The 17178-nt window shown below is 43.0% G+C and overlaps 1 protein-coding gene across 1 annotated transcript in view; it reads right to left on the bottom strand.

Annotated features, from left to right (window-relative positions):
* The window catches only part of SMYD3 (SET and MYND domain containing 3), an 804855-nt gene that overhangs the window by 144728 nt on the left and 642949 nt on the right, over positions 1 to 17178 (bottom strand). Inside the window, exons 7-8 of the mRNA XM_030196460.1 lie at positions 5903 to 5970; positions 3488 to 3590 (exon numbers count right to left, since the gene is read on the bottom strand). Coding sequence (XP_030052320.1) covers positions 3488 to 3590; positions 5903 to 5970 — 171 coding nt within the window. The remainder of the gene's footprint in view (positions 1 to 3487; positions 3591 to 5902; positions 5971 to 17178) is intronic.

Genomic DNA, 17178 nt, shown 5'->3' with positions numbered 1-17178 from the left:
AGTATTTTGGACTGTTTGGCATTGCTTATACATACTTGCCAATTTGTATGTAAAAACTTCTTTTAAATACATATGTAAATGCCGCCTAAGATCTTTAAAATTTATTCCTAAATATCTACCTACCTTATGTTTGGAAAATATAGTAAGGATGGGCTGTCATTTGCAACATAGGAAATGTCATCAACATATCCCACGTTGTTACAAGTCATTAACAAACAAAAAAATTCAGAGATAATAGTGTGCACCATTTACAACTAGAGAATTCTATAATGACACCTAAAGTTAGATGCTAATTCTGCGTCCAACTTTTGAAGCAGAAATGTGTTCTAATGGACACAAAGCACCAAAATAGGGCTAACACAGTAGACTGCTTCTGAAATGCACTGACATGCGCATAGAATAGCGTCCAAGGACGACCTTTACTAAGCAGCGGTAAGCCCAATGCGGGCTTACCACTCGCTATACAGGAAGTACCGCTGGGCTACCACTGTCATTTCTGGTGCTACAAAAATGTATTTATATCTGCACTGCCCGGTTACCATTGGGTTAATACGGGAGGCCCTTACCTCCACCTGCTCCCCCCAAAATGGCCGCGTGAAAAGTGCTTTACTTGATGTATAGTCATTTCCTGCGGGAAGGCGAGACTTACCTTTTACCAGCTGTGGTAAAAGGGGGCCTTGGCGCACATGTAAAACACGCACCAGCTCCCTTTTGCCGCAGCTTGGTAAAAGGAGCCCTAAGTGTATCTGTGTGCAACTGCAAAGGGGGTGTTCCCATGGGAAGGGCATGGACAGGTCAGAGGCACTCTGTAAAACTGCGTGCAGTATTATAGACCACCACCGATGTACATTGAAGTTACACGCCAAGATTTACAACTGGTTCCAGTTGGTGCAAGTACTTGTACCCAAAGTCAGGCATGGCATTCAGCACCCAATGCTATTCTATAGGGAGTGGTCATCCCAGAACTCCGTTTAAAAAGTAGCACTGGGCACCCATTTTTCCCCCTTTGGGCGCTATTTACTGAATCTAGCCCAAACAGTGCACACTTTGTGCAAAGAGCACATACTTTAAACAACGCTGTTCCTTAAACAAAATATGAAGTCTAACCACAACAAAATGGATACTGTTGCACATGACACTGCAACCAAAATGAACCAACATTTTTTGGGCTGCCAATCCTAAAAATATAGACCATAATACTTAGTATATATTCAAAATCAAATCAGAATTTCATCAGAAATGTTTGCTTAGCTGATGTTGCATTCAACCTCTTAAATGTTTCCTTTCAGGAAGATGAGTGCAAATACAAATACATTTAAAATCATGATAAGTTAAAGCGTGTTAATATGAATTAAAGTTATTTTGATTAATGATTTTTAAAAAAAGGCTTTTTCAGAGCTCATTGTTTTATTTGTAATATACTTTTTATTAGCCAGTGCAGCAAGGCACATCCAGTTTTTTCAGCAACACAAGGATCTTACAGTTAGGCAGAAGTGGGTGCCCTTTCTAAATCTTCCAAGCAGTATACAGCATACTCAGAGTCAAATGCTCTAGCAACTGCTGGACTGGGCCATGTAGCTGTTGCTTCTGACTGCAGTTTAACAGATTCCCATAACTCTTGTATGGAAGTGGCAAGACATGCAGCAGCATGCACTATCCTAATTGTCTCTATGGAGTGCAGCAGAGTCAACCACAAGAAAGAAGGGCTGCAGGAAGCCAGCTCCATACGCTCTCACTTACAGCACTTTCTCAGAAAGCCCCAGGCTCTGCATTAGCCCCAAGTAGAAGAATGATACAGCTACATGTGGAAGAATGTGTGTGAGCAGATGTCATATCACCTGACAGGGGCATAGCCAGACTTTGATGGGAGGGGGGTCCAGAGCCTGAGGTGAGGGGGCACATTTTAGCCCCCCCCCCCCGGGCCACCGACCCCCCCCCCCCCGGCGCCGCCGGAACCCTCTTGACCCCCCCTTGCCGCCGCCAACGCTCTCCAGCCGCATACCTTTGCTGGCGGGGGAACCCAACCCCCACCAGCCGAAGTCCTCTTCTCTGCCACGTGGCATTGCTGACCCCCCCCCCGCCGCAACCCTCTCAACCCCCCTTCCCGCCGCCAACCCTCACCCACCGCGCACCTTTGCTGGCAGGGGACCCCAACCAAAGTCCTCTTCTCGGCCACGCGGCGTTTCCAAATGATCTGATCAAGTTTGACTCTGTTTCTGTGCGTGCGTCAGGACGTCAGACGCACGCACAGAAACTTGATCAGATCATTCAGCAAGCAATGCCGCGCTGCCGAGAAGACGGCTTCGGCTGGCGGGGGAGGGTTGGCGGCAGGAAGGGGGGGGTCGAGAGGGTCACGGCAGGGGGGTCCAGGTCCAAATCTACAGGGGCCCATGCCCCCGTGGCCCCATGATAGCTACGCCCCTGTTGTGGTAGATCATATTACCTACTGCTTCTATTGCTGTTATCCAGCCTCAGCCCAGAGTCTCTTATTTAGAAACCAATTTCATCCCCTGATGAAGAGATGCAAAACTTGAGGAAAGAGGAGAAGGAGAGCTAGAGACCCCCCCCCCCAGAGTTTCCATCTCCTCTCCTTTTCCATTCCGTCATCTGCACTAACATCGTCAAGCAGCACTGATAATACCCACCAGTGATGTCACCTGTCACAGAAAAGCACATGAACAAAGCAATAACAAAAGCATGTTTACTTTAATAAAACAAGCTAAAACATAAGCCCCTGGATTCTATTTAGCGCACCTAGAGATCTGCGCCGAAATCCAGGAGTATTCTATAACACGTGTAATTAATTGGCTTAACAAACTAATCAGCATTGATAGCAGCACTTAAGCAATAATGAGCACTAATTAACAATAATTCGAATTTACATGCACAACTTGCTAAGTATATTCTGTAATGAACTGCGCCTAAATTCTAATGTGCACAGTTCAAAAGGAGCGTGGCTAGGGTGCGGAGAGATGGGCATTCCATGGGCATTCCCAAATTTACACACATTGTTATAGAATATGGCACAGTGTGTGTAAATCTACACACAGGGATTAATGCTACTTTTGTGTAAATGGAGGCGCGTAGTTTGGGATATCTACTAAGTGTATTCTATATACTGTGCCTAAATCTAGGCACCACTTACAGAATACACTTAATTGGAAATATTTACCGTGCAGATTTGTTAGGCGCTTGTATAGAATCTGGCTCAGGAAGTCTAAAACAGGATTGAAAGAGTGAGAAGAATGGAGAAGGAGCTATTGAGCATACGTGAATTATGAGAAATAACTAACCCAGTATGAAAAGATGATTCAGTTTATCATCCTCTCCTTGACAGTTACACATACTTGATAAGGACATAGCATCAATAAATCATTCCACTCTAACATCAGAAGAGTTCAATCTGGAAATTATCCAGGGGTCTGCCTATTGCTGCAGGTATCTCTAATAAAACTGTTCATCCTTATTCACCCTTCCATCAAAGTACCTCTTCGCTGATCTGGATCTCTTTGATTGTGCGAAGGAGAAGACGCTGTCCTTCAAAAATGATCTCACAGTTTGGGTCACAACTGTGATTCAATAGAGACATGCTAAAAGGGAAAAACATTTCATAAATATTGAGGTCAATACTCAAAATGATTTATGCTGTTCACTTTGGAGCTCACTGCATAAATTGTTTGGGCTAAAAACTGAGGGCACGCAAAAGCTATGGACCTGATATTCAAAGCAATATAAGTGAGCAAGAGAGGCTGCTACAAAATCACATTTAGTGGGCTTACCACTGATATTCAGGGGTACTTAACTGGGCCGTGCTGCTGAATAGTGGCACTATCAAGCCATTTTCAAAGTGCGCAGGAGCGAGGCGTTATAGGGGCTGAGCTCAGGAGTCGGGAGTTATGCCGGTGCTGACAATTTTCAGTGCCAGTACCTGCATAAATAGCAGTTCTATCTTTGCTTTGTTACCTATGTGGTTTCTGGCACTGAATAACAGCCAGGTCCCAAATAAGAGTTCCCAATTCCCTCCCTCCTGTATTCTGAGCAGAGTGACATCCCTGTCCTTCTCAACCCCTCCCCCCAAATTAAGGGTCATCCCTGTCTCTCCTGACACCACAGAGTGCCCCCCAAGACAAGGCATCCCCATCCCCGGGCCTATCTTGAAAAGCCTGGTGGTCTAGTGGTCATTGGGGCAGGATTGAACCCCACTTGGCCTCACGGTTCTTGATTGAAAATGGCCACCACAATCTCTTGTGGTAGTCTCGTGGTACTACCGCTAGAGGTCACAGTGGCCATTATCAGTCAGAAGTTGTGAGTGGAGTTTGCTCCTGCCTGAACCACCACCATATTACGAGGCCTTTTGGTGTAGGCCTGGGTGGGGGTGGGGGGGTCAGGAAGGGGGAATAATTCTTTGTACAAGGGGAATGGACTCTGTTTAGGAGACTAAAGGAGAAAATTGTTGACTCATATGCGGGTCCCAGCAGAACATCAGCCAGAAGAAGTCTAGTGAGACCTGGATAATCAATGCTGATGCCCAGACATGGCAAAGCATTGCATATCCAGACCTAATTCTGCCCGCAGCAGGCAGCATTTGGACAATGACTGCAATGTGTTTAAAGAGGAGAGCTATTTTACTATTGCTGTGTTGGATGTGGCACTGTATGCATGCTGAAGGTTTTTTCCACATGCTGTTTAAGGTGAACATGGCTGTAGATGGTATCGGAGCACATTTTTCCTTCATTTATTATACATTTTGGGGGTAAATTTGTTCCTAATAAATTATTTAGATTGTGTTATATATGACGTCTTTTTTTTTTTTTATTTGCCTTCTACACAGAGAGCCCTGGGCTCACCTTATTCACAGAGACGACCTAAATAAATCTTAATAATCAGTAACTGGAAAGCTCTATCAAAATCTGATTATACTTCTCATTTTTTTGTACCTTACTTGCATAAGGGTTAATAATCAAAGCTCTGTGCAGGTAGATATATGTTTTATGAAGGTAAAAATGTTCCGATTGTTGCTGTTTCCTCAGTGTGCGTAAAAGTGTGTATTGTGCAGTGTGTATATTTTGTCTTGCACCAAATAAGAGGAGGGGCCAGGTCGAGGAAATAAAAATGTGTTTAGAGATTATGTTTTCCAATCTCTGCATTTACTTTCTAGGACACACTTTACATGTGAGGCACAGAAGTATAAAAAATCTTTTGTACCCTGGCCAGTTTTTCAAGGAGAATGTACCTATGGAACTGCAAGTTCATTTTAAAATGCATATACCTTGTGGACTAAGTACAAGACTGCAAGCCATGAGGAGAGTCTCAAAATTGCTCACAAGTGGTAATTTCATAACAGAGCACCTTAAGAAATGTCCAACAAAGCTCCTATTTATAACATCAGCATAGGTACTTAAGTGCCTTTATAAAAACACACTCATACAATGGCCCTTGGTATTTATACTTGCTCTGAAGATGGTGTAAATGTAATCTATTGCACAAATAATTGAATCTTATAAAACACACATACATTGCAACTCTGCTCCTGCTTCCCCCAAAATATACCCTGGAGAATTCCCATACACATATCACATAAAAGTATGTGTGATCTTACGGTGTGGCTACTTTTTGTGTGTGTATTCCCATGCACAGTTTGATAACAGTCATAGTAACATAGTCAATGACGGCAGATAAAGACCTGTACGGTCCATCCAGTCCGTCCAACAAGATAAACTAATTTTACATGGTATGTGATACTTTATATGTATACCTGAGCCTCATTTTCCATATGTAAAACATGCATTATACGTTGAAAATGCTAATGCTTTGTGAAATAATGGTGCCTCCTGCTTCAACAGCCCCTCTAGCTATCGAGAACATAATTAGTCGTGAGGTTAAATGAAAGTGTTCGTAGTACCTGGGATACAGGCCAACACCAACTTCTTGCATTTCTCCATCACTGATGGTAAAGCTGTTACAGGCCACCTATAAAACAATAAGACCAACAGAATTATTAGTCTAGTTTAAATGAAATAAACTTTCCAAAATCTTTCATGAAACGAAACATGGCTCATTTGAGTAAATGCACTAAAAGACTAAGGGGCCCCTTTACAAAGCCGCGGGAGGGCTAACATGCGGGCAGCGCATGCCAAATCGGCACTACTGCCAGGGTAGCATGTGCACCTGCCAGTAGTAATTCCAAGTTTAGCGTGTGCCAAATCCTGTGGTGGAAAATATTTTTTCTATTTTCTACCACAGAGGCATCCCCGGCGGTAATTGGCAGCACGGCCACGTTGGTGCGTGCTGCATAGTTACCGCACAAGTAGCATGTGAGCCCTTACTGCTAGGCCAGTGGATGGTGGTAAAGGCTCAGGCTATACATAGGCATGCACTAGTTTTAATTTTTGCACGCACCTTTTTCCCAGCTGCGGTAAAAAGTGGCCCAGCACGCACCAAAAAGACATGCCCACACTACCGCAGGCCACTTTTACCGCGGCTTTGTAAAAGGCCCCCTAAGAATGGCATTTTAGAAAGGGTGTCCAAGACAGAATATGTCAGATGAATGTCCAAGTCTATATGTCAGATATGGACATCCATTTCTCATGAATTTTAGAACAGGATCTGCTGACATACAGCCTGTTCTAAATCAGGGCTTTTTTTGAGGGGGTACTTGGAGGTACTGAGTACCGGCACCTTTTCCATTGTCTTCTAAAACTGACCCATGGAACCCAAGTTTTAATGAAAGAGCTCAGGCTCTACACACCAATTCTGTCTTGTCATAGATTCTATGACTGGTTGCAGGTGGCCTGGCTATTATGGGGTAGATCCCTCTGTGATTACCCCACTCTTGAAGGGTGGCCTAGCATTTGAGTACCGGCACCTTTTTTTGCTAGAAAAACAACACTGTCTAAAATACATGAGAAATGAACATCCAAGTCAGCACAAACATTTTACAAACTGATATATCCAAACTATTGGGCAAAATGAGAGACATGGACAGCTGTGTGGCTGCAGAGCAATGTCCATATTATAATTATAATACAGAAAGACTGTTAAATTACAAAGAACAGCAGTGGATTTTTCAATTGAATTCTGTAGCCCCTGAGGACCTGAATGTGGAGATTGAATGGATAACAGTGGTTTAGTCCATAGGCCCCTAGTTACTAATAACTGGGGTTAACAGTAAAATAGAGCATTAACAATGGCCCACATTAGTATCTACACCCCTTATGGGCTCATTTTTGAAAGAGAAGGACGTCCATCTTTCAACATAAATCGGAAGATGGACATCCTTCTCCCAGGGACGACCAAATCGGTATAATTGAAACCCGATTTAGGACGTGTCCAACTGCACTCCGTCGCAAGGACGGCCAAAGTTCAAGGGGGCATATCGGAGGCGTAGCGAAGGCGGAACTTGGGCGTGCCTAACACTTGGATGTCCTTGACCCATAATAAAAAAAAAACCAAGGACGTCCCTGACGAACACTTGGACGTTTTCACCCGGACATGTTTTTCTTACAACTAAGGCACAAAAAGGTGCCCAAAATGACCAGATGACCACTGGAGAGAATCGGGTGGTCACTAACCCCCTCCTACCCTCAAGAAACACCTTTCAAAATATTTTATGCCAGCCTCAGATGTCATACTCAGGTCCATGACAGTGCATGCAGGTCCCTGGAGCAGTTTTAGTGGGTACTGCAGTGCATGTCAAGACAGGCGGACCCAGGCCCATACCCCCCCTACCTGTTACATTTGTGGAGGGAACAGCAAGCTCTCCAAAACTCACCACAAACCCACTGTACCCATATATAAATGTGCCCCCTTCACCCGTAAGGGCTATAGTAGAGGTGTACATTTGTGGGTAGTGGGTTTTGGGGGGCTCAGCACACAGGGTAAAGGAGCTATGTTCCTGGGAACAATTTATGAAGTCCATTGCAGTGCCCCCTAGTGTGCCCGGTTGGTGTCCTGGCATGTCAGGGGGACCAGTGCACTACAAATGCTGGCTCCTCCCACGACCAAATGGCTTGCATTTGGACATTTTTGACATGGATGTCTTTGGTTTCGAAAATCGCCGAAAGTCAGAAACGTCCATGTCTAGGGATGTCCAAATTTAAGGATTTGGACGTCTCTGACGATATTTTTGAAACAAAAGATGGATGTCCATCTTGTTTCGAAAATACGGGTTTCCCTGCCCCTGGATTTCGCCGTTTTGCAAGGATGTCCAAATCGCAACTTGGACGTCCCTTTCGAATATGCCCCTCTTAGTGTCCTATAAAAAGTAAAATGTTTAAAACAAACAACAATAAAAAAAGCCTCATACAGAGACCTTTTATTTCAAGTCCAAATAAGTTCCAGGAGGAAGGTCTACAGAGCTGCTTATGAACACACACCAAAAGTATTTATTTGTATAGTTTAATGAGATTATGTTAAATTCTTAGGCTATATTTACAACCTACTGTAAAGCATAAAATAAACACAGGGTTTAATTTAAAAATTGTGACTACTACTTATGGAATATACACACTGAAAGAAGGCTGAATCAGGCTGATTGACTGAGTTGGATTTCCCTCTGTATGTGGGAGTTATGCACCAGTTGAGTGTGGATTAGCATTGCTAGTAGCCATAGAAACAGTGTGACCCAGCAGACAGAACTTGATTTTCATTTACAAAGAAAATAAGTATGCTGAACAGATCATTTGACTTGAGAGGTCTCCAGAAGCAAGCTCAGCACTGCTTATAGAGGATAATTTTATAAAGCTTTTTTTTTCATTGCATAAAGCCTTTTTCTACATGCAAAAAAAGGGGCTTTTTATTGAACTGTGCGACCATATACACATGCAATAGTAGGTTCACACTTTCTTTTTTTAATTATTCACAATTTTTATTGATATCTGCAATAGGATTACAGCCATCACAAACTAGAACTGCCACAAAAGGAGAAATAATACAATTGCTTCACTCTGATACAGATTTTATATTGTATATTCCCCTCCCCCCTTATGCAGTAAAATCTCAAAACCAAAGTTCTATCAGAATGTAGAGTGAACAACTATTAACCATTAATTTGTTTTGTTGAACATAAAATATTAAGGTCAGCAAGGTACATTAACCCATTAACTTTCAAATTGTGCCTTGCACACCCTTCAGGGCGGCTGCTACTTTCTCATATTTTCGCATTTCAGTGCAGGTCAGACACCAAAACTCCACCAATAGGCCTTCCTTGTCCTTCCAAGCCCTTACTAAGTCATTCATGCAGCCCAAAGCAAAGATGGTACTAGCTGCTCATTGAGTGAGCAAGGAGGGAAGGTAGGAAAAAGAACCAACAGACAAATTTGTGGATACCTCATTATACCTCAATATCACTTTGTATTCATTCATACTATGTATTTGTTCAGACTGTAATCGGCTAACGCCGTTAACGGTTATATGTAAGCCACATTGAGCCTGCAAAAGGTGGGAAAATGTGGGATACAAATGTAACAAATAATAATAATAATCCATCTTCCAGTTCACCACACTCCACAATCCTATCTGGACCCAGACCCTCTGCCAAAAACTTTTGCTTTCATGATATTCTCACCACAAATGTTCATAGCTACCAACAGCTCCACACCTCCCTCAAACAAAGCCAGTCATATGTGTTAGCATAGGAGTGAGGTTTGACTTTGGTGGGGTACCAAATACAACCTCAATATTGGCATGTATTGCTACTGTTGGTAATTGGACACCATACTGCAGTGTTTAAGGTAATCATAAATTCGTCATCAATCAGCAAATTCTAAAGTTTTTCACAGCCATACCTCGCAAGCCCCTTTGTGCATTTTTAAGAGGGGTGTGACTATCTATATCTATATATATATATATATATATATATATATATATATATAATATACATATTTGAGATCATTTCTTAGGCAAGCTGGTTTTAAACAAAACCACCTTTAGCTTTTTCAGAGTCCTATTCAGGTTGGGTTGTACCCCTCCCTTGGAGAAAGTCACGTAATTGAAAATATTGGGGAAAAAAAAGGGCTACTCTGTCCCACCAGCTCCTGAATTTGCTGATGTGACGGAAACACCACTTGTGGAGACAAGTCTTCAGAGCATCTCAAATCTATTCTTTCTAGCACTCTTCGCAAAGAACCAAATATATTCAGTAGAAGACGGCATGAGGAGAGATCAGGAACTGCGTGTGCCCCTAGTGATAAGGGAAGCCAGAGGTTACATCAGAGGAAGAGGCTTGGAACCCTGCTAGTTGCTGTGACATCACTGACTCCACCCACTTCCTTCTGAATATCTGGCAAGCATGCCAAGGATTGGAGGGAGAGACAAGGAGCTCTATGTGTGCCTAGCAGTGAGGGAAGCCAGAGCTTACATTGCAGGAACTGTGTGCATGCTTAGTGGTGAGGGAAGCCGGAGGTTATATTGGAGGAAGAGGCTTGGAACCCCACTAGTTGCTGTGACATCACTGTCTCTGCCCACTTCCTTCTGAATATCTTGCAAACGAGTCAAGGAGTGGCAGGAGAGACTGGGAGTTCTACGTGTGCTTAGCAGTGAGGGAAGCCAAAGTTTACATCGGAGGAAGAAGCTTGGAACTGCACTAGCTGCTGCACCCACTTCCTTCTGAATATCTGGCAAGCGCACCAAAACATGCATCCCATGTGGCATGCCTGAAGGGATGTAGTTAAAATGGCACACCCCTTTGAAGCCCCTTCTCAGCACTTTGAAGGCCCAGGGATTCTGGGGGGTCTCTTCTATAAGACTGATTATAAAATGGGGAAGCATAGAGGGAAAATAAAGAGTACATCACCTATACCGGTTCTTAAAGTTCCTATGGATAAGCATCTAATGGGTCACTCACCAACTGTGAGTAATGTATCCCCAATTACTTCCAATGGTGTCTCCTTGAGTCCTGATATGCGCATTCCCCCTCAGCTACCCACTATGAGTAATTTCCAGTTGGTCTGGTCTTAATAGACAGCAGAGCAACTGTGAAACTGCAATATCCCCACAGTTGGTGTCTTTTGGTGATGGTCAACTTCCTAAGTTAATGCTGGTTAATTTTGAGCAAACATTGGCTGGCTCATTGAGATCAGCTATCGAGGGAGAAATCTCTTTGATGGACATTTGGCAGGTTGTTACCAGAACAGAGGATATGCTGAATGAGAAATTTGCACAACTTTGTTCGTTTACTTCAGAAGTGATTGTGAATATTTTTGAATTGCAAAGTAAATTCACTACATTGCATACAAATTCTGATATGATGCAGGCTCAGGTAAAGAATTTATAAGGTTTGAATGTTTCAACAGTGAAAGATAGCCTAACCTTGTATCATAAAACTGAAATGCTTGAAAATTGTTTGCATTCTAACTACTTGAGATTTTTTTTAATTTTTTGATGATGTATCTGATTTCTCCTGATATATTGCTAAGAAAGTACCTTAAAGAAGTATTACATTTAGATAATGCTGAATCTATCTCTATAGTTAAATGTATTTATTCACTTAGGCCTGGGGTCATCCCATGGGAGTTTGCAACAGTACACAGCCCCAAACTGGAGAAGATGATCTGACTGCTTTTCTAGAGGATTCCTGGGATTAATTTTCCTCATGTGCCACTATGTTAGTGACCATTGCAGCAGAAAAAGATAAAATGTTGGTTTTGAAGTCTTTACTTTAAATTTAAAAGTAGTGTTTTATGGGCAGTCTATATAGATCTTTCCGGATATAACGTGTGTCAATAAAGAGCAGATGAAGCAATTCCTGGCTTTGAAACCCAAAGTTTTGGCTATGGGAGTTTGTTTTTTTCACATTTTCCTTGCAGATGCTTGGTGCAGCTAGAATAGAAAAAATATATTTTCACAGACCCATTACATCTGAAGAATTTTATAAAATCAATTGGTAAAGATCTGGAAATTAGGGGAAGTTAAACAGAAAAAGGCACAGTTATGGATAGATGGGGCTGGGGAATTGTCCTCCATGTGATTTCTTTGTATTATTATTTAGTTGATAGACTCCTGTTCTCGCTCCTAAAAATGGACTTTGGGATTCTTTTGTATTGAAATGATGTGTGTACTTATATTCTTTGGCTTGTAATCCTTTTCTGATATATATATATATATATATATATATATATATATATTGTATATCACAATTTCGAAGTCTAATTAATAAAAAGAATAGGGCATAGGGTCCTTCAGAAGGCTAAATGGATGAACCTCCCCAAAAACTCCAAACTGCGACTTAAGGAGTGCCCACTGATGCTGGAGCATAATCTAAGATGATGTGCTTATGGGCCCCCAAATCATGTTCCTTTGTTTTGGATGTCCCACCTAATTGAGATTCAAAAATGGTGATAGCGGGATACCTCTCCATGAACACCCAGCTTTTCTCCACCGAGTGATTGTGATCTTTAAGTGCTTTAAGAACGGCCGCCCTGTAATATTGCCATAAATTGGGGATGTCCAGGCTCCCCTCCTCCCTAGGTAGCATGAGCTTGTTTACACTAATTTTCAGGTGACCCCTCCCCTGTGTGGACAATTCAAAACTGTCAGCTGGCACCCTCCCCCCTCCAAATTATCCCAGTTTTTAAATTACTCCTAGGGATCTCAATCAGGAGTTGTGCAAAGTGAAAAAAGAATCAGGGAAGTATCATCATTTTAATCATCACAAAGTAAATGTAAGATCATGCCATGAGTCTAAAGAGTCTCTAAGAGAACGTAATAGGGGAATATAATTCAAAGTATACAGTTCTTGCACCCGCTGTATCAGAAAGCTTCTCTCTAAGTACCTGAACTCTGATTTTAAAGATGTGTTGAACAGAAGGGCTTCTGTGTTATCTTTATTGATTGTGTAGCCTGAATAATATTCAACCTAACTCATCCAATAAAGGAATCAGTGAAATGTTCAGGTTTTTAATGAAGAATAGAATTTCATCTGCAGGGTTTACCTCCCCTGCCACTATTGGCTCTATGAGTTTACTTTAAGGGCTGAATGGATAGGCCGAACAGGAGTGGAGACATTGGACAGCCCTGTCTCACTGTTCTCCCCAGTGAGAAAGGCCAACAGAACCACATTCACCATGATTTGACTTGTAGGGGGGCTTTGTATAATGAACGCACCCAAGTGTCAAAATTGTCTCCCAGCCCCATTTTTCTAAGACCGGAAATAAAAAATCCCATTCCACCTAATTGAATACTTTTTCAGTGTCGATAGCAACACACATTACTTTTGTTTTATCCCTTTGAATTCTATCAATAAGGTTCACTGCCCTCCTGATATCTTCCAACCAGGGGCGTAGCTAGGTGGGGCCATGGGGGCATGGGCCCCCTCTACTCTGGACCCTCCTCCTGCCGCCGCCAGGTACCTTTGCTGGCGGGGGTCCCCAACCCCGCCAGCCTAAGTCTTCTTCATCGCTGGACGACTCCGGCGCCTTCGCTGATGATCTGTTTCTGACGTCCTGACACCTGCATGCACGTCCTGTATGCAGCCCCGTATAGGATGTGCACGCAGGAGTCAGGAGTCAGAAACAGATCATCAGCGAAGGCTTCAGAGTCGACCAGCGCTGAAGAAGACTTTGGCTGGCGGGGTTTGGGGACTCCCGCCAGCAAAGGTACCTGGCAGCGGCGACGAGGGAGGGTCGGCGGTGGGGGGAGTCAGCAGACTAAACTGTGCCCCCCCCACCTCAGGCTCTGGACCCCTCCCTCCCGCCGAGGTCTGGCTACGCCCCTGTCTAGCCCCCCCAGCAAGTGCACGCGTCAGTGAATCATGTTTTCAGCAGCTGAATCAGGAGCATTTTAATTGAACGCTTTTAGAAATTTCTTTTCCTCTTTTGGCATGGAAAGGAAACACCTCCCCATCTACAGTCAACACTGGACATGCCAGATGCCAAAGGCCAAACTAAAAGCCTTTTTCCTGGAGATCCTTTTTATATCCCTAAAGCTCTTTTCTCTTTCTTAGTTTCCAAGTTCAAATCTGGGAAAGCCCTTATGTCCGCATTATCATAGGAACATTCCTGTCTGGCCTGTCGGGCAGCAAACAGTTGGTATCCTGGTACTGGAGCAATTTCACTATAGGTGCACCTAGTGGTAAATTGTGATCTGGTCACAGCCTGAGATCTCTCAGTTTCATATGGTGGAGTGGAAGTAGATTGAAGAAAACAGGTAACTAATAACTGAAGAACATATTCAATGAAAGAGCTACCCTCTCGACCTTCGGGGACTCCCACTATCTGGAGGTTAGATCTCTGGCTCCTGTTTTCTTGATCTTCAAGCTTTTCTTGTAATGGTTCCACTCTCTGTTATAAACACAGATGTTCCTTTTGGTCTCCCATGGCATCCTCCTCCAACTCCATTAAGTGCGCCTCCACTGCATCCAACCTAGTGTAAACCCCATAGTGGTGGAACGGGTAATTACAATAAGTACAGAAATAAATATATAGGAATGTCACAGTTTTAAACAGGGTTCCCAAATAAACTCCACGCAATCAAGGGATTTGACAAGAAAAATATTCAATATTTTATTAAATGGTAAAGTAAATAGAAATACTTGGATGTATTCCATAAAGTTGGTATCAATTGTTAAAGTTTGCTAGTATTAAATAAAAATAGTGCAAGGTATTAAATACTTTGTGATAAGTTACAAAGGCAATAAAATGTTCAAAACTACAATTACAGTTACCAAGACCCCAAACCTTAGGTTTCTTTATAAACCCCAGTGGGCACCTATATACCCAGTCTCCCCTCAGACAAGTATTTATGTGTATGCAAATAGTGCACTCAGATTAGAGATTTTTTTTAAAATTTGTGTGCACATAATAATGTTACCAATGTATCAAATCTTCGCTAGCATCGCCGTTCTCTTGCGTTGGGTACCTTGGTCGTCTCCACATCCACGTCTCCTTGGTTGGCGAAGTCAGCTCACTGGCTCAGGAACTTCAGGATACCTACTTCTCTGACTCAAAGAACAAAAAATGAAAACCCTGATTCCCTGTGCTCGGTGGGTGTGTGCCCTAATCTCAATCAGTATTTTCTTTGGCAAGGGACCTTGTGGGCTAACTAAATTCAAATAAAAAGATAAGCAAGGGAAATTCTTATCTACCCTCCCAAAACATGACCCCTTTCTTTTATTGTTCCCCCTTCTTTTATTTTATTCTACACCCACTACTCAAACTGATGGACTGCTAAACTAAACCTCCTAAAAGCAGGCCCCTAACTGCAGGCACTCACAGGGCTCGAGGCTTAGGCTGGGTAGCAATTTCCCCAGGGCAGGCTCGCTTAGGTGCGGACATTCGAACCAGCAGGCTTCTGTGCTGGATCCTCCCGAGGCAGACACTCACTCTAAAACCAGTTCCTTTGGAGTCTGGGCACTCAGTGCGGGAAGGGGGGATGTCTCTCTCTCTCTTTTTTCTTTGTGGGGCTTCTTCCCTTTCCGGATAGGCCTCTTCTTTACAGGGCAGGCAATCACACAGCTGGCCTTTTCCTCGCTGGACAGGCAAGCACACACACGGAGGGTTGCGCTGGGTGGACTTCTCGAGGTTGCAGGGTCCTTGTTACACTGCTTTCTCATCAACTCTGTGCTGCTCCCAATGCATCCCAGTTCCCCAGTGCAGTCCCTCTTCCTCCTCTGCTTCTCTCTCTGCCTGAGGAATGGCTTCTGTGGTTACTGCTACAGCTCCTCTTCTTGGCCCCAGCTCTCATGTTCCCCTGTGCACATACTTTTAAGGCAATCCTAGGGGCAGAATTTGGGCAGAATGAAGCCAGCGTTGTGATACATACACGTATTTAGCAAAACTAGCGTGAATACATGTATTTAACAGATGTATACCTCCTCCAAAGAAGGTGTAAATTTGGGTATGTACCCTACATTTGCATGTCACTATTTTTGTTGGATCTGGAAGCCTATTGTATAAAGGCATGTAGGCACTTATATTACCTTTATAAAATAAGCTTAAAGTAGACACTTATTTAGACTTCTCACATAGACAAGTGCCTTGTTATAAAAATTATCCCCATATCATATAACAGTGACATTCAATTATACAAAGACAGGTGTGTATTACAAATTGGTCAGATTCTGAGTGCTGACACTGGAATAATTGGCCTGTTATCCAATTGCATGGCAAATTACACAGATGCATGTGTTTCAATATCTATAGCTTAATTTTATTAACAGATTTGAAACTGAATGCTCCCTGTGAAGTTCAGATTGAATCCTGAAATTTAAATGACACTAGACTGTAGACACCAATGTCTCTGGATTGTAATAATGGAAATAAAACCATGAATAAGTAGAAACCTATAGCAATAAGGTGGTTAATTGCAAACATGTTAAGAAGTGTGTATGTCTGGTCAGTGGCTGCTCCAGCATAACATAATTCAGCATTGTTCTCAGAGGGCTGAATTTAACTAAATAACATAAGAATTGCCATGCTGGGTCAGACAAAATGTCCATCTAGCACTGTATTCTGCTTCCAGCAACAGCCATTCTAGTAGTAACATTCTATGCTACCAACCCCAGGGATAAGTTGAGGCTTTCCCCTTGTATACCTTGATAGCAGGTCACTTTTTTTTTTCCTCTAGGAACTTGTCCAGATACACTGAGGGGCAGAGCAAGATGGTGGCTGTTGCTTAGTGATGCTTCTGGCCATTTTCCTCTATAATGAGCTAGAAAGGAAAAGACAAATGTAAAGATTTTCTTTCAGAATCTCATTTGCCTGTTGCATGGGGTCCGATAGACTCCTTTGTTCTGTGACCAGTAACTATAAATCCTCCCGGCAGTGATTTTCCAGCTGTTTCTATGCTGAGGCAGCTGAGCCCGGCGTCAGACTTTGGAACTGAGATCTCTCTCACACCAGAGCTGTGCACCCCTCATTTTCTGCCACTGTTTCCAGGCACTTTGCCAGAATGCCTTGCTGTTGGAAGGAGCCTCAGTGTCGCTGGCTCAAGGGGAGTAATGAGAACGGACATTACCAGTGTTGTAAAAGCAGCAATGTTAGAGGAAGGTGAGCAATATCTACTTTGTATCGGTCCATAGTGCAACTGCACCTTGAACACTGTGTTGAATTCTGGTTGCCACACCTCAAAAAAGATATTGTGGAAATAGAAAAGGTAAAGAGAAGGGAGGCAAAAATGATAAAGGGGATGGGAAGACTTCCCTATGAGGTAAGGCTGAAGCATCTAGGGCTTTTCAGCTTGGAG

The sequence above is a fragment of the Microcaecilia unicolor genome, chromosome 3 (genome assembly GCF_901765095.1).
Source record: "Microcaecilia unicolor chromosome 3, aMicUni1.1, whole genome shotgun sequence".
Classification (NCBI taxonomy): Eukaryota; Metazoa; Chordata; class Amphibia; order Gymnophiona; family Siphonopidae; genus Microcaecilia; species Microcaecilia unicolor.
The sequence above is the reverse complement of the archived record's forward strand: the minus strand, read 5'-3'. Positions and strand labels throughout refer to the sequence as shown.